The following is a 20,854-nucleotide window of genomic DNA, read 5'->3' as shown; positions in this document are numbered from 1 at the left end:
AAAAAAAAAAAAAAAAAAAAAAAAAAAAAAAAAAAAAAAAAAAAAAAAAAAAAAAAAAAAAAAAAAAAAAAAAAAAAAAAAAAAAAAAAAAAAAAAAAAAAAAAAAAAAAAAAAAAAAAAAAAAAAAAAATATACATAATTTACTGAATTTAGTACGCTATGCCATTTAATTCATGCCTCCCGAAGGAGCAACAAGTTTCAAACTACTTTTGCAGGAAAAATCTGCGCAACGATAATGATTACCGTGCTCCCAGCACGTTAAATTAGTTCTTCCTAAAATACAGTAGCCGGTGCAGGTAGTTAATCATTATTCACATTAACGGTTTACTAGTATATACGAGGGACGCGTGGATGATCGCAAGAGTCTCGTGCCGTCAGTAATCTGCGGCACGTTAACACTCCCCGACGCGGCCAGGAAAATTGCATTCGCGCGGCACACAAGCGAGTGCCCGCCATTTGCATATCTCGAACGCGGAAAGAAAGTGGCGACTCGTTTTCGATGACCAGCAAGCCTCTGGTGTATCGAAAATAATTAAAATCGGCGCGTATAAAACTGAATCCGAAAAATGTCGACGACCCTCGTCAACGAGTTACTTTTACCGCTTCGTTTTCAAGCGAATTAAAGCGGTCAAAAAAATCGATACCTTTTTCTGGGATTTTGCACTCCTGGAGAGTACGTCTCTGAAACTATTTTCCGACAGGGTTTGAACGATTCAAGACCATGGCTCGAATTTTCGAAAATCTTTAAACGCGACTGTCTGGAAATCAGGTTTTTCAAGGCTCTCCCTAGGTTTCCCCGAAAACTATTGGACCGATTGCTTTCTCCTTTATACTGCATACTCGGAATATCTGTAGCTGTCGTCCTAAGTAAAATCAGATCAATATTTTAAAAACTTCGCTTTTTAGCAGCTAAAACTTACGAAAATCGCAGGAAAAAACTTATATTTGCCTTTGACCGACTGCCATTTTGTGAAAAATTTGTTTAAACTACTGATTACGGTTGAGAAGATAGCGACACTCTTAAGGATTAAATAAACGCTTGGTTCAATTTTTTCTATCCAATAGAAAAGTCGCCAGCCTTGAAACAAGTCTAACACAAAATAACTCTGAATGTCGAAAACATTTCAAATCCTCATCGCTAATTTTACACAGCCAAAAGATGAATAAACACGCACACAAAGCAACCTTCCTCACCACATCCAAAAACAAATCACAAAAGCACCTAAAAAAAAAATCCCCCAAAGAAAGCACGAAAAGCTGCAAATCCGGAAGATGATCGAAGGGACCAACGAACTCATCATCCTCTAAGAAGACACACCGGGAACTACGCAGGTATAGAAATGATCAGAGGTGCGTGGCTCCGGTACGTGAGCGCATCTACGTAACTATATTTAATAAGGGAATCGAGGAGAACCTGATATGGTAATGGTAAAATATGAAGAGTACGAGAAGGTTGGCGAGTTCGTAGATGGTATCGAAAGCAAGGAATAAGAACCGATGGAAAAAGAGCAGACCAAGAGAAAGGAGGGGGTTACGAAGACGTAGAAGAAGAAGAGGCAGAAGAAGAAGACGAGGAGGAGGATGGAAAAACAAGAATAAGGTACTGGCACACCGCACTGTGGCTTTACGAGCAAGTCAATGACTCTGTACGGTCTTTGTGGGTCCCTGGAACGACTTCCAGCAGGCCGCTAAAGCGAACGCGGTCTCCTTCTACGGGGTGTGGTCCCCTTTCTATGGAGATCACCTCCTCCCCGCCCTTCGCCCCCATTGTATCGATCGGACCCATTGTTTCGCGGAGAGGATCCTTTGCATCTGCTTGATTCGGCCGAATGTTTCATCACTAGCCGGCGAATCGTCGTGCTCGAGGTCGAGCTAAAGAGGATTCTCTCTTACAAACCTACTCCTTCTCGTGTTTCTTCTTACGAGCCGGCTTTTGTGGTCTAGTTTCCTAATTCGATCAACTGCATATCCCTTCTTCCTCTACTCACCGCCATTCCACTTTCCCAGGTTGTACCGCGACTACATGCTGGAAAGTCCCGACGTGCTTTCCTATCGACAATTTCTCGTCGTTCTCTGCACTCTCACTTTGTCGCTTTTATTGCTCAATGGGTAGATGTTGCCTGTGTTCGTGCCGCGAGAGATAGACACGCTAAAGCAGTTTTACAGCGACAGGAATGATTTAACGGGGAAAATTTAAAAAATAGACTGGGATTGTGAAACGAGAAAGCGATCACTACGCCTTTTTTTAAATAAAATTTAGTGGTGTGTTTAGAATAATATTGATCTAAATTGAAAAATGGGGAATGTCAGGGACTACAGAACTGTCGAATCGCAAAGGTTTGCAAAATATTCTGTGAAAGAACATTCACTGCACCCATGATACATACCACAACTCGTTCAACATTTCAACGGATCGAAGTGTGCAAAAGGATGACGAGGAGCAAGGATAGACGCGGTTCGACTAGCCGGGGACAAATTAGCCACAAGCCTCCGGTGGTGGCAATCTGCGTGTCGCATCAACTGTTCGTTCTTGTCGGTTTATTTTTCGAAACGCGTCGCTTCTATCGTCGCTCCGGATCGAATCGGTGGCTCGGGACTCGGCCGTCGTTCTAACACGCATGCAAATACGTCATGTCCGCCGCCGATCGTTATTGAGATTCAACGGATGCATTAAATTAATCCAGATTTATAACCCCGAACAACATTCACACGTATGAAAGCAGATACATACAGATACACGTATACAGGAGCGTGTAGGGCGCGGTCGATTCTCGACCGACTTGCTACCATGGCTACTCCACCGTGTCCAGAAAGCTCGGTTTACATCGCGTGGGTGTGGATTTATCATTCCTCTCTCCCGAGGGGGCGGGAGAGAGGCTGAGGTTGGGATAAAAGGGACCAAGATCTCTCTCTTACTCTCTTCCTTTCGTTCTCCCAATCTCTCGTTTTCTCCTTTTCTCTGTTTCTTTCGTTCCCTGCCTCCCTCCTTTCTCTCTTCCTTTCGTTCTTCCTCTCTTACTCTCTCTCGCTCTCTTTCTTTTCTTCTCTGCCTCTCTTCTTTTCTCTCTCTCTGGGTTTCTCCGCGAGATTTCCTCGACATCGAGTGGCACTCGTGGATACGGCCCTGTCACGACTCACCTTCCACGACATAATGGAGCCGCTTATGCTTTACGAGCGGGCTGCACTTCTGCATTATGCATCGCGCGCCCCGATTTTCGGTGAATTCCCCCGAGGAGAGGTGCACAGCACCGCCTAGCGACCCCTAAGTTCGGCACGAAAAGGGTTCATAGTTGCATCTGTGCCGATTTGTCGGAATCGTGGGAAAACTGGATCCGTCGAAACCACTTCTCGCGGGAGACACTCTTGTCGCTGAACATGTGGACTCGATTAAATGGTAATCGGACGACTATTCACCAATTTCCCCTGTGGCTAGAAGAGAGTGTGCTTACCCAGGATCGCGGTGATTGAAACTTTGGGAAAGAAGGATGGTATCGCTGGTATTTTTCGTGCTAGCTTTTCTATACAGGATGCCTGATAAATCGTAGTACAACCGAAAAGATTAATAAAACATGTTGAATGCAGTTTTTCTGATTGCTTCGCTAGCTTTCGAAAGGAATAACTTTGTACATGGAAACTATAATGCTACTGGTTTTAAGCAAACGAATTCGATGCACTCTTGATCAGTTATTTTATGAAGCAACATAAAGCAATTAGTCTGATATCTCAACTTAAATTTAAATTATCATGAAATTAAATTTTATCACACACTAGATGTGATTTATACATCATAATCGATCGAATGGTACTTTTATATTCAAAATCATTTACAAGCAATCACATTCCTTACTAATTTTTTTCCAAAGACTCTCAAACTCCCCTAAATCTGAAAACTCCTCAAAATCTCCCAGAACAATAAGTGTTATAAAATATCCTCCTCTATGTATCCTCTAATACAATAAATCCAAGTTCTTCACGAGGTCTCAATAAGGGCGTTCGATATAATCTCACAAAAGGATCTACGGTAAATTGAATTTTCTTCCCGAGTAACCGATTACCTACAATGGATCAGGTTTATATGGGGGTACATACACAGCATCCCTGTGTCGTGGCACGGATTACTCCGAAATTTGATACGATCCACCGGAAAAATAGTTCTATTACGTTCACAAAGTCGGTGGTACCGGAGACTTGAATAACAGATACGAGACTTTCAGCTGGAAGCTCTAGCTTGCCTAGTTCCGTGGCTCGGACTCATTTATCGTGCCCACGCCAGCTTTTATGAGAACGAAATGCCACCAGTATACCGATACTCTCTGCGCTCCAACCAGCCACGGACAACAACGACCGGTATCTGTCACTGTCTCCAGCCAGCGCGAATCAACCGGGATGATACGTGTCCCTCGGAAGCTCTTTTCTCCGACTGTCTTATCCACTTTTTCCTCTTTTCTTTTTCAGAGACACGAGAAAAGGGAGCTTCTGGTGTGTTTAAATGTACAGACTTTTTACGTGGTTGAAATATCAGAGAAGGGACTTTTGAGGCACTTAGAAGCCACTTGCGATTTTAGTATGAAAGCACATGCTTGGTGCTTAAGTTTTCATATATAAAAGAAATTTAATTTGGTGAAGCTAGTCACTTTGGCTTCTGAGTGGCTCATTTGTTAATACTGCGTCAAGTATCTACCTTTCGAGTGCTCAAAGTAAATGGTAACTGTAAACTTGGAGATTAGATCTTGCAAAGTGAACGAGAAAGATTTCGAAGCTTCTTGGAATTAATTACTCTTGTTTATAATTGGATATGAGAATAGAGAAAGTAGTAGTGAAATTTGAGTGTTCTTTTCTACAGATGTTGGTTAATTAATTAATTAATTATTCAATAATGAACTTTCATTTGGATAAACTATTAAAGGTATCTACAGGCCTCAAAAGTAAGTTTTATAACAATCTCGTCTACAATTACAAACTACTCGTCTCACAAATGAGTCTGAATTTCTATTTCACTATAAAAACTATGGAATTCGAGTAACTTCAATTGCCAAGCTATTTCCATAAAATAAAAAAGGAATTAAATTCCGAGTGTCCTCACCAGTGTGAAGAATCACTAAATACTACATTTCATAAAATAAAAACCACCCTAATTTTTCTGTTAACATCATAAACATATTATTTGCACAAAACGTTTCAGAAAACCTTCATCGTTACATTAAATTAATTTCCACAACACGGTGATTTAATAAACAAAATGGTGGTAATTATTAACACTGTTAGGGATTGGGTTTATGACATGGACGCCGAAAGCGCCCCTTTTCTCCTTCGCGTTAATTAATTTTTCTTTCCAATTGGCCACGAAGCCCAGGAAGCGTTTTATGGCCATATACCTTCCCGGTGCCCACTCGTCAACATTCAATAGACACAGACATGTCATAAAACCTCTCGCGTCTCCCTGACCGCCCAAAGTCCCGTTACGCGCGGGCTACCCTTGGGCCTCACTACCCCGCCATCGCGACGTATCACCACCCTGACAACTTGGAAATTCCAGGGTGGGCGGCATGCTCGCGGGCCAGGGAGGACCGTCCAAGGGGGTAGACCCGTTCCCATTGGCGAAGACCACCACCTTATACCCCTAAACGCGGCGCACGTCAGATCAAAAAAGGAAAGTAGACAAACACCACGTAAACTACCACTCTTCAAAATAAAGTCTTTTTCTTTTAACGTAATCATACCAGCAAACAACCCACACCACGAACCAGCGACAATCCTGCGCCACCACTCTCGAACGTACCGCTTGTTCGAAGCGCACGACGCAACAAACACAGTCGCCACAGCATCCACGAGCAAAGAAGACGTGAACCGAAGCCAGAAGAAACAACGAAACTACATCGACCACGCAAAATTTCAATTGTCTACCACCTGCGCGGAATAATCAATACCCACAACTACGAAACGGTCACTCAGCAAAAGATTCACTCGCTATCCGGGGATAAAAGTAGATTACAACACCGATGTGCTACTCACGGGTGTCCGTGTTCCCACCTATCCTACCAGCGACAAGCAACGCGGTGTCAACCACCTACAGAAGACAAGGCTGAAGAACGAGCCAAGCGTCGAGAACGGAGGCCGGAATAGAGTTAGACGAGCCTTGACAATGCGCGAGAATGGTGGTACGCCGTTGAGGACACTTGTTAGACGTCGTCTAACGCGCTCCCTTTGTACCCAGATGTTCCTCGCTATTAATTATTCGACGCGGCGAGATGAGACGAGGCCAGAGACGATTTCGAGCCGCGTCCAGAGGGGCATCGTTTTAATTAAAACCTGTCGAGAGATTGTTCGACGAGAACAATGTAACGCGGAGGTGTCGATAAATCTCGCCGAGTCGTCGCTTCGTGGAAGAAAAGAAGACGCGAATTATCGGCGCGTAGGCAGCGAGAAGGATCCTGCTTCGGTGATAAAATTCGAGTACCGTTGCCGAAGAAGATGGAGAAAGATAGGAACTGAGTGTGCAGAGATGAGAAAATCGCTGTGCTTGCTTCCATAATCTCTAACTCTAATAATCCAAAGTGTGTGCAAAAGCGCGTTTCGTTTGAAAATGAAATTGAGCGAATAATTATTTATAGGAATGTAACAGAGACAAGGTTCCCGGCACCTCTGAAAATCGGTGGTTTTAAGGATTTCCTTAACCCTTTGCGGCCCTGTGTCGAGTCAGACTCGACATAAGAACTTTTACCTTCAAATATCGTATAATAAATATTTTTTTTATGCACACAACTAATATCACTCTGAAATATTGAAATAAAAGCAAACTACACGGTACAGCTCGAAAGTGGGCAAATGAGTGCGACTAACTCGACTATTTGAAACGCAAAGGGTTAAAACCCTTATTGCTTTGAAATTCGTCAAATCGTTATCAGAAAGAAAGCGAACCGTGCTGATCAAATTTTTATTAATCAACCAACCTAAATTTCGCTTTCGTTCCCTTCGAAATAGTCTCCTCCTGCATTTATACAGCGATCCTAATGATTCTGCCATGCCTCAGATAATTTTTGGAAATCATTTTACCCAATCAAGTTAAGTACTTGCTACGATTCAATTTGTATCTCTTTCACAATGTCGAAACTTCACCCCTCGAGCTTCAATATCAATTTTGGAAATAGAAAAAAGTCACAGGTAGCTGAATCTGATGAATTTATGATTCGATTTGTAGATATGACCATTTTGGCCAATGACAAAAATACGTGTTTTAAACAATCCCCTCTTTTTACGATTGTTTATTACACTAAAACCAATTAGACCCGCATTCCTAATCTCTGCACAGTAAGTCCCACTTCATACCAGCCACGGTGACATTTATTAAGCCACGTCCTGGCGTTTCTTTCATTCGTGAAATTTAAGATTCTCTCGGTATGAAAGAAGCGAACGAACAGCGTTTACGATCTGCTTGATTAGGCTCGTTTGCACTGTTTCAAATCGGTAAATTACTATTAGCTTCGTTTAATTCTCTTCCTCGTTATAATAGAAATAATCTAGCAGGATTCTATTAGTATTTATGAGATATGCACGCGATTTTAGTACGTCTGTGTAATTGGAATTAATACGGCAGGATAATGAAAATGAACGAAGCAAAGCACTGCACGGTGCTTTAATCGATGATGATCAATCATGTGCTTCTTAATGACCTATCTCGCGAGTCAGCTTATTGTCTTCATAATCCGACAAATTATTCTCGTATAAATTGGCCCAGATTGGTCGAGGAAATAAAATGACAATGCTAACTGGACAGTGCTCGACTTTTGCACACCACCTTCACCCTCACGTTCTCCTTCCACTAGTTCCCTAATATCCAATCACACCTTCGAATTTTTCGAGACCTTCTTTTCCACCACCTTCAACGTCCAACCAATCAGAACATACACCGACCCAATATATACCCACGCACCACCACAAAATAAAGAGTTCAAAAAAGACACTTCACGAGGACAAGTAAAACCAAAAGACACATCTCAAGTATCATTCCTTACCTCCGGAAACGTTCGTAAGGAAAGACACTGTACGATACGCGGTGTCGAAACATCGGAGTGAAGAGTTACGATCTTCACTAACGTTACGATCTTTAGTAAAATAGATCGCGTTGCATCGCGAACTCGTGCAAAAACACTCTCGAAAGAAATAGAAAATTACTTAATTCCAAGTTAATCGCCTGATTAATTTTTAACAAAATCACCTCAACCAGTTTGAAAATCGTAGCTCCAAGAAAAGCGCGTTATCTTCGTTAACATTGAAAATTTCTGAAAAATTCTTTCAGCACAATATACTCAAGAAACTTGGCACTAACAGAAACTACAAAGAGAAGTGAAAAAAGGAATCGATTCAAACGCCAATTCTCCAAGGCAATTAAACAATTAACCACGAACAATACGAAAAAGCGCACTCCGTGACCCTGATCCATTTCGCTTGCAACCCTCGTGACACATCGTTGCTCGCTTAAGTGCGACATGCGTAACAGCCGACCGCAGGAAGGGGTCCCTGGAATGGCGAAAGCCAACGCGTGTCCCTAACTCGCGCCTCTCTGCCGTTCCTCCATCCCCGAGCGTTCTCTCCCGCACGGTACGCACTTTATGCTCGTGTGTTGGCATAAATCAGCTGGAACGCGTATAACCCCTCGGCGTGTTTCGCCGCAACACGCGTGCAAGAATCACGTTCTCGCGTTTTCCGCGGGCCCGCGCCTCTTGTCGCGCGGACGCGTGTACCACTCGAACCTTCGACACGATCTCGAATCGAGTGTAACCACCGAGCTTAATCGAATCGTGCACGAAGAAGTAACTCGAAGGGAATCGCGAGAAACAGGTGGTAGGGGAAATTAAGCGAAGATGCACGATGCTCGATGGAAACGCGCGTTTCGAATCCGCTTCCTCGAGTGCACAACTCCATAAAACCGGAGAATTCGTGCCTGCGGCCAAAGGGGGGAGGAGGAAGAACGCGATTTAATCGTTCCGAGCACACGATATCAAGATCGAAGGAGCAGCAGCAGCCAGAAGCTTCTTCTGCTTCGTTTAATTCCTGTTTCGTTTGCATCGTCGCGAGGATTCAATTTAGAGAGTAACAGGAGAAATAGAAGTGCGCGTAGAGCAAAAACACGGGAGAAAACGAGCAAAGCCCTTGGATCGTCGCTATCTCGGTCGCGCGGTCGATTAATCTATGGGCGTGCGGTTAATCGTTTAACCGGTGCTCGATAGAGCAGTTTCTAATTAGCGGAATGGAATGGAGGAGGCGTGATCAGATCGTCGACCAGGGAAATCTCCGGTCGGCCGAGGTCGTCCTCTGCCTCTCCCTGGCTGGCTGGGCTCTTGCAGAGAGGCAAGTGGGAGAGACGAGAAGCAAAGGAAAAGGAGACGAAGGCGAAAGAGCAAGGTGGCTCGTGCTCGACACGAAACCAAGTAGAAACTCGGCGGACTCGGAGGAGCGAAGAAAGCTGGATGCTGCAAATTGAACCATTACAACTACCTACGCGACCAAATCGACCCTGCAAGAGAAGCCAGTCCCGAGGAGAGCAACACTCCCGCAGCTCGCCGTGAATAGTTACAACCTCATCCTTGGGGGAACAGCTGAAAAGGCGATCCTTTCGCGGAAAGTAACCGCGTGGAGGCAAAAACGTCCAACGAAACGTTGAAGCTAGTGGAAAGAAGAAAATCGAGGAAAAAGAACGTTGACAGGGAGCAGGAAGAGGAGAGCCAGCACGTAAGCTCGGTGTTGCAAATTGAACCATTATAACTAACTACACGAGCAAATCATTTCGAGCGTACAGAGAGAAGTCGTCTACGGGTAGAATAGTTACGAGCTTGTTGTAAATACCAGGGAGTAAGTCTAGGCCATCGTCCCTGGCGATTTTGCTCCGTCAGATAGACAAACAGGCGGAGGGAAGAAGTAGAAGCGAACGAAAATTCTCGGAGAAAATTACGACAAAATAGAACGATAAACAAAGACCGTCCAGATAATAACTATTCGAGCAGCCCAAGGAGTATCTTATAAAAGGAAGAGATCGCGGAGGTGAAAAAAAAGGCCGGGTATAAGCAATAACGCGGAGCAATCGATGGACAAACCCGTGGACGACGAGTCGAGGAAACTCGACGATTCCTCGTAACGCCGAGATTCCGGAATAGTTATGGCCTCGTCCCGAAGACCGGCATCTCTATAAGGAACAACTCGAACGAGCTCTCTCTCTCTCTCTTTCTCTCTGGAGCACCGGCCATTAGGAGCACGTGATCCAGACACGCCTTTTACGAGTTTCGATTTTCACCACTTATTGGAGTGTCACGGGGCCCGGCAGAGGCAACGTAGAGCGGAAATAACGAGAGCCGTGGCCTCGCAACAACGTTTGAAAGAAACCGTCGCCTCGAGCTGTAACGAAATAATTGCCAACGATTCGTCCACGGCCTCGTTAAATCAGAGGAACTACCGCCGCCTCGAGGAAGACCGGAATGAAATCCGCGAACGAGCCTTTTCTTCGATCGCGAATACACTGCTCGTTCCACGTTCCTCCACGCTTTGACAGCGCCGTAACATGGTAATTTTTGACGGAGAAAGAAGGAGTCGTAAAACTGTTCCCTCCAACTCCCTTTAATCATCATTTTCACCGGTGAAGAAAATAATCTGCCTCGCGTTGAAAATTATTATTTCACTCGGTCTGGAGTAATTCATTCCGTGACGAAATTTCCTAGATAGAAGATAGGGCGGAGTGAAGGTGGCAGTGGTGGCGAAGTCGGTGAACCGACGGAAATTCATCGGTGAGAAGAGCACGAAGGTGGAACAAACACACAGGGCTAGCCGCCGCGCTGCTTCTTTAACGGGAAAAGGCGCGCGCGACCGAAGGCAAAGCAGCGTAAAAGACGAAGGAGGGAAGAGAACCGTGGAAGGTGGGGTCGCCATGGTTGTGGTCCGCCTGGGAACGACAGGACCACGCATTGTGATCCGACCAGCGAGAAGGCCACGCTAGGCTGACCCTAGGCTTTACATTAACCATCCACCGTGTACGTACGCGCATAAATGGCCACCACCCCTGGCTTAAGTCGTACCTGTTGCACCAGCTAATCATTGCCCCACAGACGTGCTCTTTTGTCTTCCTTTTTTCCTTCCCTACTGCCTCTCTCTCTCTCTCCTTCTGTCCCTTTCTATCTCTCCACGCATCCACTCCTGGGACAAGGTTGCGCAACGGGCCTCCGCGAGAGGCTTTCTTGCCGCCGTAAACAGAGTGGAACGTGGAACGCGGCTTCTTCGAAAAGAGGCGCACACCACCGTCTAGCGCACGCCGAAACGACAAATCGGTGGTCCCGCGGTAATCAACTCGCCCGGCTTTGTTCCTCCCCACCCCCGGAGACGCATTCCTCGCGGTTCTCCTCCGCGAAAACCAGTTCAAGGAGAGACGACGAAGCGGCTGTCGATCTTTTCAATTCGTGAGAATGCCGCGAAAACGCAGCTCCGGTGGATCGACCGCGGGGGAGGCTTGAGAACAGGATACGACGGCTCTGTCGCGAGATTCTTATGGGAAAATGTTAAACAGCCAGAGGAGGCGATACCACGTGGGATCCTCCCGTTTTCGTATCGCGATGATCATCGCGCATCGAAAATTAACGCGACAGGTTATTAGTTGGCACGTTTAGATAGACAAATTCAAGGAAAGGGTGTTTTGTCTGGGAGATAAGCGAAGGGGAAACTGTCTATTAGGATGATTTACCGTGTATTCTCTTTGAACATTGTGAAAATTGAAGCACGCATTTCCGTGTTCAGATAAGAGAGAGGCTCGAGGAGACGTTGTGTAATTTTCGTAATTAGAGTTTCAAAGAGAGAGAGATTACGATAGGGATAACGATTGTACACGGAGGAACAATTTGAATCATTTTGTTAGGTATCCTCTAACACGTTTGATACACTGTTCGAAATAATTGGGGGATTGCTGCTCGTTCGGATTATTTCGTTTGTTTAAGAAGTGTTAATTCGATTGAACAGCGAGCTAATTAATTTCCGTGGAAAAAGTAACAGGCTGTTGTGAAAGTGTTAACGAGATGTCCAATTCTACTTGTGACCATAAAACCACCGCGACGTGTAGCTCGATTAAGAGATTTTCTACGCCTTAGGAAATACTCGAATCCCGATAGTGTTTATATCAAGAGAAATCGGGCTCTTGGAAGGATTGTGCCGTGGATACGGAAAGTTTTAATATTCTGTGGTACATGCACGTCGGATAATTGAAAGTGTCGGCAATTTTCAGTCATTTTAAGTGCAGAATATATTTTGCAAAAATTAATTTTAATATAACATTTTCTATAGTAAGAATTAAATAATCTAACAGTGGGATTTAAATGAGTTACAAATCAGAGACGAAATTTCTCTGAATTAAAAAATAAATGCATCGTTCCTACGAAATATTTCAAGTGCTCCGTCGATAAGTAAGAATCTACACGTGAGATTAATCCGGACGGAATTACCGACACTTTCCGCCCTTTCATCCGCGAATAATTGATAAAGAAAAACAATTTCAAGAGACTCACCCTCGGGGCAGCTGCACTCGTATTCCAAATTGTCGATCTGTCGACACGTGCCGCCATTTTTACACGGCGATGGGTCGCAGGGAATATACTCGTTCTCGCAATTCTGGCCAGTGTATCCACTCGAACACATGCATCTGTGAAGGAAACGTCTCGTTGAAATTACCGATTAACACAAGCGTCTGCAGAAACGGGGCCGATCGATTAAACGATCTGATGAAACCGCGATTGACGCAGGCGATAAATTATTAGTTAATGCCCGCGTGATCAAGTCTTTCAGCGCTAATTACAGCCTGTGTCTCGGGCCGAGCTTCTCTCTCACCGGAGAGAGTAACTGGCCTGGCTTGGGTCATCGAGAAAAGTGTAAGCGAACGATTTTGTACGCGACGATATCAACAGGTTCGCTTAGATACACCGAGTTACTCTCGAGAGTTAAATTTATTAGTGTATATGGTGTTGAGGGTGCCAGCAAAGAACTGGACATTGAGAGTACTCTCGAGAGTAACTAACATAACCTGTTAACTGTGCAAGACGAGTGTAAGAAATACTTGGAACTCAGTTTATGTATCGGGGGATTGTCCATCTTTAATTGTACTGTTGTACCTATATTAAATGTAAAATACATTGAAATAAAATGAATTAATTATAATTTTTAGCAACTTTTTATTAGAAACCAGAAATGGTAAATTTCTGCTTGAGAAGTGAACACAGTTAACAGGTTAAATAATCTCAAATGGTCTTGTCTACTAAGATTTCTTAAGAAAATTATGTTTCCAGAGAATTCTAATTAATAGTTTTATACACTTTGCCAACTGTTTCAAATTATTGACAAATAAGAACTGACGAATGTTTGTCTAGGCGACTATTTTAATAAAACTTCCTACAAAATTATTTCTATCTTTATTAATTGTCTTCAGAAATATAAATTTCTAATAAACAGTAATTAACAATTTCAATCGTGTATTTATTACGCTGAATGTATATGGCTTTTCGTAATAAATATTCAGCGAATTGAAAATATTTTCACAGCCTATATTTTAATCAAGTATTATATACGAATAATATTTCAATATTATTCAATGTAGTCAATATTACGTACCGATATAATATTATATTACTTCATTTATTTCGGAAAAATATTTACACCTAACCTATAAATTTTTCGACGAGAACGTATGAGATATTATACGAAATAATCTTCCAAGAATCATGTTACATGTAATGAACATTAAGAGTCGCAAAAAATGAAGAATATTCGCGTTAATAGATATACGATGGAAACGCGAATCATTTCGATCGATTTCTCACAGTTCTACCATTCATTGACTCTCATCAAGGCAACGTGAGACCAATGAACCGCGTTAACTATTGGAACAATCAATATTTATAATACCGGTTCTGGTTTAGCGTCTACTTTTTATTACGTTCAACATGATACTTTTTATGCGCATATTTATGCACATCTCTTCCAGCCGACAGTAAAAATGCGTGAACTACACGAATATTAATACACGAGCCGCTACTCTCTCTAACGCAGATAAAATGCAATAAAAAAGATCTGACGCAGTGCTGAAAATGCATATTTAACGGCATAAATACAATCAAAGAACTGCTAGAAAAATACCAACGCTACACTTCACATGTAAATTTCACGATTATACGTATTACGATAGATTTCCAAAATTACTATTATTTTCTTCCGCGTCAATTTCACATCGATATTATTTCCTACATACGTGACTCGATGAAGAGAGCATTTTTCGTAATACGAACGTAAACATTAAATCGTACTTATATCCTTCGCGAATCTATCAACGAGATTACCCTAATAACACTCGTTTCATTATCCGTTTCTATATTACACGTCGTTAATAAAAAGTTTTATTTCGTATTTACCGTTCGTATTACTTCTCCTAACGATGCCAGTAACCTAACCCAGCGTCTAAAAAGTTGTTTTATTTTTTGCATCGTGAAAAACAAACTACGCCGCAGCTGTGTATGAATTTCGTCGAATCGAAAAAAAAAATGAAAAACACACCTGGAGCTGGCAGCCAGCAGAAGTACCAAGAACACACGTGTGAGATACATTTTCGCTCGAAATCGATTCCCTCGGGTCACGGAAGGACACTCTCCTCATATTTTGACGGAGACTCGCCGAGTGTTTACGATATTTCCGAGAATCACCATCGTTATCGACTCGAAACTGCCTCGTTTTCGTTTAATTACGGAACACTAAGCAAAAAAATAAACACATCCACGCACACCTCACACTGAAGCTCACACGGACATGTAAAAAGAAATTCACAAGTTCACACGACCGTTGATTGCACTAGTTTCCTATCACAAACTGAACAGTTGTTGAGCAATTAAGTATCCGATCGGACAGGGCACAGTTTCATGGGAAAACGTACACGAGAGAAAAAAAATGGCGGCTTCCGCGGGCACTGTCTCTTCTCGACCGGTATTGAGATTTATCACCGGTTCGATTCCATCACGGGCATACATTTTTCTTCCTCTGTCATATACGATATCTTCGACACGTCCATTTTCGAATTTCTCCTTCAAATCGCGTCTCGTGCAATACGTCGTCTCGTGGAGAAACGTCGAGTATCCGACAGCGAGGTGAATTAAAATAAGAGAAACGTTGGAAATGGAACAAAACAGAGAACCGTCGGTTCCGCACGATTGCACGTAATTGTCTGAACGACCAGATGTAGTCCTCGAATACTTCACTCCGCGATACCGAGATGTCACCTCGTGGATTCTATATACCGACCACTTGTACGAAGCGTGGATAGTCAAACGAAGTATAGATGAAGTGTGCAACGAAATAAACTACACGTTAACGCGTAAAGAAAGAAAAACAAACATCGTTCACAGGGCACAGAGAGGGAGCATGACGGTCGAGTGAGCCCCGTCTATAGGTGTATATCTCAGCCGTTCCTCGCCCCGCAGAGAAACGTAGCCGCTCTTTTCTCACGCTCACTCGCGTCGCTTTTCGTCGCGTTTCACTTCGACGCGAGAGAATCGCCAGTTAGAATCCGTGCACCGATGTTGGTCCGTTTCGCGTGACAGTGCCGCACGAGTACTTTAAACTCTCTTAAATTCGCTCAAATTGCCTCTATCCTGTGTTACGTCGGATCGCCGACGAGCTGCTGCCCATGACGGTTGACCGGAGGGGTACGAGACGTTGCCAAATCTCATCTGGTCTCACGTACTTCTGTCAAACTGCTGATTTTCAAACGCATTACTCCAACTGCTCGCTATTCTCTCCGATACACTGTTTTCACAAAACCGCAGTTCTTCGTCTACAACTCGAACAGAACACTGAACCCCGATTCCCGTAGTCGAACTTGATATCCAATATTCGTGGAGGGTACCGCCACACGCTACGCAACGCTCGCCGGTCTTTTCCGAGTAGAGCGCGCCACTTTGGAAAATCCCGTAAAACCGAAAACACGATACGAAATATCGCGATGTATCAACTACAGTCACTATCGAAACACACTCGAGACACGATTAAATGTCACGTCGCGTAGCCACCTGTTTTTTCGCGCGTATTTTCCACAATCGGCGGTGAACCGAAGGGGTGAAATCGGCAGAGACGCGCGTAGAACGTGTATCGTCCTCGAACGGCTGGCGACAGACTAACCTTACTTTCAGGAGTGGGCCGTTCAGAGGGCGCCACCGTCACCAGAGACCCTCTCCGCCGGCGTCACAACCTATTCCCCCCCGTTGGGTCGTCCTGACTCCGTTTTCCATCACTGTTTCTCCCCTCGTGTAACACAGCCGATCCCTCTCGCTCACGCTTGTTAACTAAAGTCTCCTCGGCTCGTTCCGTCACCCTTCGTTAGTCTTCGACTATGTCTCGCGTTATCCCCCTTTCGCGCACACCAGCCGCGTAAGATTCTCTCGTTTCAGCTACCACCTATAGGGCCCCTAGGTCGTAGAAACGATGCGGAATCATTGCGTGCATCTCGGGTCTCTGCCCCTGTCCCTCCACCATCGTCGATAGTATGCAAGAATTTTGCTAATTCGATAGTTACACGATATTCCCTGCATGTATACGCCGAGACGGCGTGGAACGAAATTTGTTACAGGTTCTCCGCATTTTTTCTCGTAGTGCGCTAATTGTGCGCATTTTTCTACGCAGACGCTGGTTGGCTGCGAGCGGTCACGTGTTCACCGAACTTCTACGCGGGACTCCTTAAAATTACGTAATACGATACAATTTACGAATATTTAAAATAATATTTTCAACCCTTCCGAGCTTCGTCGTAAAATCGCTGTTTGACGTTGATTTTACGACATAACCTAAAAAATGCAAATTTTCTGCTCTTTGGCGCGAAACCAATGAAGTTAATAATGCACCGTTTTGAAGATTGATCTTTCCTTTTTATTTATGCCAATCAGCGAAATACTTTCCCATGCAGTCACTTTTCTCCTCATCGTTAGGACAATTACTTTCACAGCCGTCGAACGCGTGTAAATTTACCCGACGCCCGAAGAATCGCGCTTAATCCGTCCATATGAATATTTATGCGCCGGCCGGGCAAACAGACCGGCGGCAGGAGCGTGCCGGAGGCACGAAAATTCCGATTAAATCGTGTTGACCCTCCCGCTTAAAGGGAGCCTCTCTCTCTCCTTCGCGAGACCGAAGGTGGCCAATTTTGGAATTTAATTTTCACTTGTTTACACGGAATGGCTTGCGGGCATCGTACAAGCCGAACGAACTCTGCTTTTCCAGGGGCAAAACGGGGATCATCCCCCTACCCAACTAGCCAACAACCCTGTGTACTCGAGAGCTTCCTCCAAAAAGGACCCACGTTACAAATCTCTCCCTTCGTCTAATCCATTATTCCGCATCGACGACCGCCAATAATTTTCGATACATTCGATTTTTCGAGAGAGTCCCCGATCGCACGTAGATTACCCACGATTTCAACCAGCGAGGCTCTGAATGGTCCGGCGAGAACGCGAAATTCGCTCCACTTACTTTATGGAAAACAGCATTCGGGGGCCGTTACCGAGCAACAATGCTCGGCGGATGCTGGAATAAATCGTCGGCTCGAAAAGGTATATACCCGACGGACACACAGTGTTCTCTCTACTTCCTCGGGATATTTAAATTGAACGTTAAGCTTATGAAACCCGGTTCCGCAACGCGGTCATAAAACTAAATTGTGCGCTCGAACGATATTTCGAGGGGAAAGAAAACGAGCGAGGAGGAGAAAACGAAAACGATTCTCGTATCGAGGTGGGTGTTTCTGTTACGAATCCCAACCATTGTCTTCGACCGTTGTCCAGCCACTCGGCAGGTATCGAAAGGGACACGTATAAACCGTGTGTGTTGGTCCTCCAACGACCCGTTCGATTCTTCGACCAGTCGGACACACATGCAAACACAGACACGCGTGGTAAAGGGTTAGCCACGTTGATGTTTATGCGTCTCTGTTATATGATTCATATCGGATGCCACGGCGGTTTCGAGCGCGACAGGAGGAAGTTTCAGCGTGGGTCTCGCCAGTCAAACGAAGAAAATATGTCAGAAGTGATCCGGGAACCAGTTGGGAAGCCGACTTTCGAATACACGCGGTGTGCTCTCCTCGCCGTCGAACACACACGCGCTTCTTCCCTGTGGAAAAAAGGATCGAAGGAGAAAAAAGAATAGGATGAAAAACAGGAGGGATAAGAGGAGGAACAAGTTGAAGACGGGAGTTAGTTCTCGGATCGGACCCCGTTCACTATTTCGTTCCCCTCGTTTCGACAAATTCGGAAATTTACAAGGAAATATAAAACCGTCGGGAACACGGCCGTATATATTTCAAGCCGATTTTATCTGACGTTTGACACCGTCCACTTACAAAAATGTAAATGTAAAAATCGCCTTCGTATGCGTTTACATGGAGACAGTCTGAACGTATATACATATTTATACGCGTGTTGGGCTGGTGCATATGAAACGGCGTTTATTTAAATGAAATTTTAGGCACATTGTGTTTCGTCGAGAAATTACTTCCAACTGGTTTCGTTATCCCGAATGTACACGAATTATCAGTCCTTGGGGATAATTTATTTGGCAAAAAAAAACTGGTTAGGAAGAAATGGTGAAATTTCGTATTTTTTTACCGGGAATTGTTTTGAATAATAATTCTTGAAAATATCTAGCTTTCCTCTTGGCCCATCTGAAAGAAAAAGAAACCAAAGAAAATCGACTACCGGAGCGTCCATCGAGAGTCGCGCTTCTTTTTTTCGGTCGGCTAATTAATTAGGCGCGCGACGAGCATTAAGATTCTACTGGCAATTAAGACCTCAGTGTTCGAGGGCTTCTACCACCAACACCGAACGTGTCTCGGCTACTAGATTCGTCACGCCGATGGAAACATTATCCTCCCAATATTTCACTCTCCGCAACATCAATTTCCACGACGAGCAGGTCCAAATCGAACGATCTGCCAAAGGTCGTATTTCACCAGATCCTCGGTTCCTCCGTCCAATTCCAAACGCGTTAACATTGCAAAATGAAGTCGTTCCGTTTCAGAACAACGCGCAAGCATGCCTGCAAAACCGTCGGCAAGAAAGGGGTCGCTCGCGTGCACGACAAATGCAAAAAGGTGCAGCAGTGCACGAAACTAATGGGACGAGATCGATGAAGCGGACGGAATCGATCGCAGTTTGTCACGATCGGTCCAAGGCTCGTTATCATCGAGCCGCGACTTCCATTGCGCGCCTTCGGACACCCTCTCGTTTAAAAATCCCTTCGCCTCCAGATAAAGAAGGCGAGAGAGAGAGAGAGAGAGAAAAGTGAAACAAAAGGATCTCCCTAACGCCGTGGGTCCTCCGCGACCACGCAGGATCTAGCCCCGCAGAGGTTTTTGCACCGCAGAACCGGGTGTGTACGATTGGCCGCGGCATAATTTCCCCATTCGTTTCGACGTCCAGTTATTTCATGCGGAATAAAAGCGGAGGAACCGGAGGAACGGTCCTCTTCCACGAACAGAGGAACACGGAGAGGAACGAGAAAGGGGAGAAAGAACAATCCACCGTTCATTTTTCAAAGGGGACCTTCGGGAAGGAGCACAGAAAAGGACACGCCGGAGAAAGAGTCGCTTTTTCGTCAGGCTACTAACGTTGTTCCTTCCTACTGGCCTTCGATCTCTCTCTCTCTCTCGTCAGCTCTCGATCGAGATCGAGGAAAAGGGAGATTTAATCGAACGTTGCAACGAGCCGTTAGCGGGCGGGTAGCCCACGAAAATTGATAGGAGCCGTTACGACGACCGGCCGTTCGTCGGTTTAATTGACGCGAAATTGGAACGACGCGCGGGAAGATTGAAATCGCACACGATCGAGAGGCATCATCGATCCGGCGGAGCGGAGACAGCCTCCTCGTTCACCTCATCATCTTTACGAGGCCCCCAAGCCCCGTCCCCTCGCACGGAATATTAAACAAGCAAACCCGCTTTAATAATAACCTACCATCTTCAGCTATTGATACGCATTGCTCGTGACCATTACAGCTTCGCGTAATGCCCGGACGTTATGGCGGAATTTTGCATTAGGCGTCGAGGAAACTGTCGAGCGTGAAGAAAAACAATCAACCTGTTCGCCGTTTATCTGATCGTGCATAAAAACATTACGTAAATTCAGCTACAGGTTGTTCTTTTTAAAAAATTCCATACGGTTGGTCTTTTAATCTGTTAGCTGGCGATCGCGTGTGAGAGATTTCCGTCTGTGATATTTTACGACGTTTTTAACGCGACGGGATGTCGGATCGTCGATTATGAACGGTTGTGTAAAACCGATGGGCAATCGCGGGAGAGAAAAATGATCCACGCGTTAGGATAACTGTAACGGATGTCGCAAGGGTGTATTCCGGTTCCCGCGCATTCTCATTCTTCCTTCGCACACAACTGCTTACGGAACATTGTTCCGAACGGAGATCTAGATCATCTCATTGATTATACATCAGCGGCTCCGTTATGCGTTTACATTTCGCCAAACGAGAAACTAGACTGCAGAACAGGCTTGCTCCGTACGTGTCCGTCTCTCTTTCCTTGGTTCGAGGCAACTTGTACGTGTTTTGTTCGATAATTTCCTTCCTGTAGCTGTATGACGTTCGCGAGGATGATTTACGGGCGGGAATTTTTGAAATTTAACTCGAATCTCTGACTTGGCAATTTTTATCACTTCCTTTTTACGGGGAAAGGTTTTGTATGCGGATAAAGAAAATTATGTCTCATTTTTTATTTATGATTCTTGTGTCACGTGAGTGATATATATCAATGATAAAAATTTACCTATCTCTGTGTATAACTGAGATA

The 20,854-nt window shown here is 44.5% G+C and overlaps 1 protein-coding gene across 1 annotated transcript in view; it reads right to left on the bottom strand.

Moving 5' to 3' along the window:
• The window catches only part of LOC108573708 (neurogenic locus Notch protein-like), a gene marked incomplete at its 5' end in the record, with an annotated part of 181,946 nt that overhangs the window by 76,658 nt on the left and 84,434 nt on the right, over positions 1 to 20,854 (bottom strand). Inside the window, one exon of the mRNA XM_017936181.1 lies at positions 12,537 to 12,670. Coding sequence (XP_017791670.1) covers positions 12,537 to 12,670 — 134 coding nt within the window. The remainder of the gene's footprint in view (positions 1 to 12,536; positions 12,671 to 20,854) is intronic.

This window comes from Habropoda laboriosa, unplaced genomic scaffold (assembly GCF_001263275.1).
Source record: "Habropoda laboriosa isolate 0110345459 unplaced genomic scaffold, ASM126327v1 scaffold126, whole genome shotgun sequence".
Classification (NCBI taxonomy): domain Eukaryota; kingdom Metazoa; phylum Arthropoda; class Insecta; order Hymenoptera; family Apidae; genus Habropoda; species Habropoda laboriosa.
This window is presented reverse-complemented; position numbering and strand designations above follow the sequence as displayed.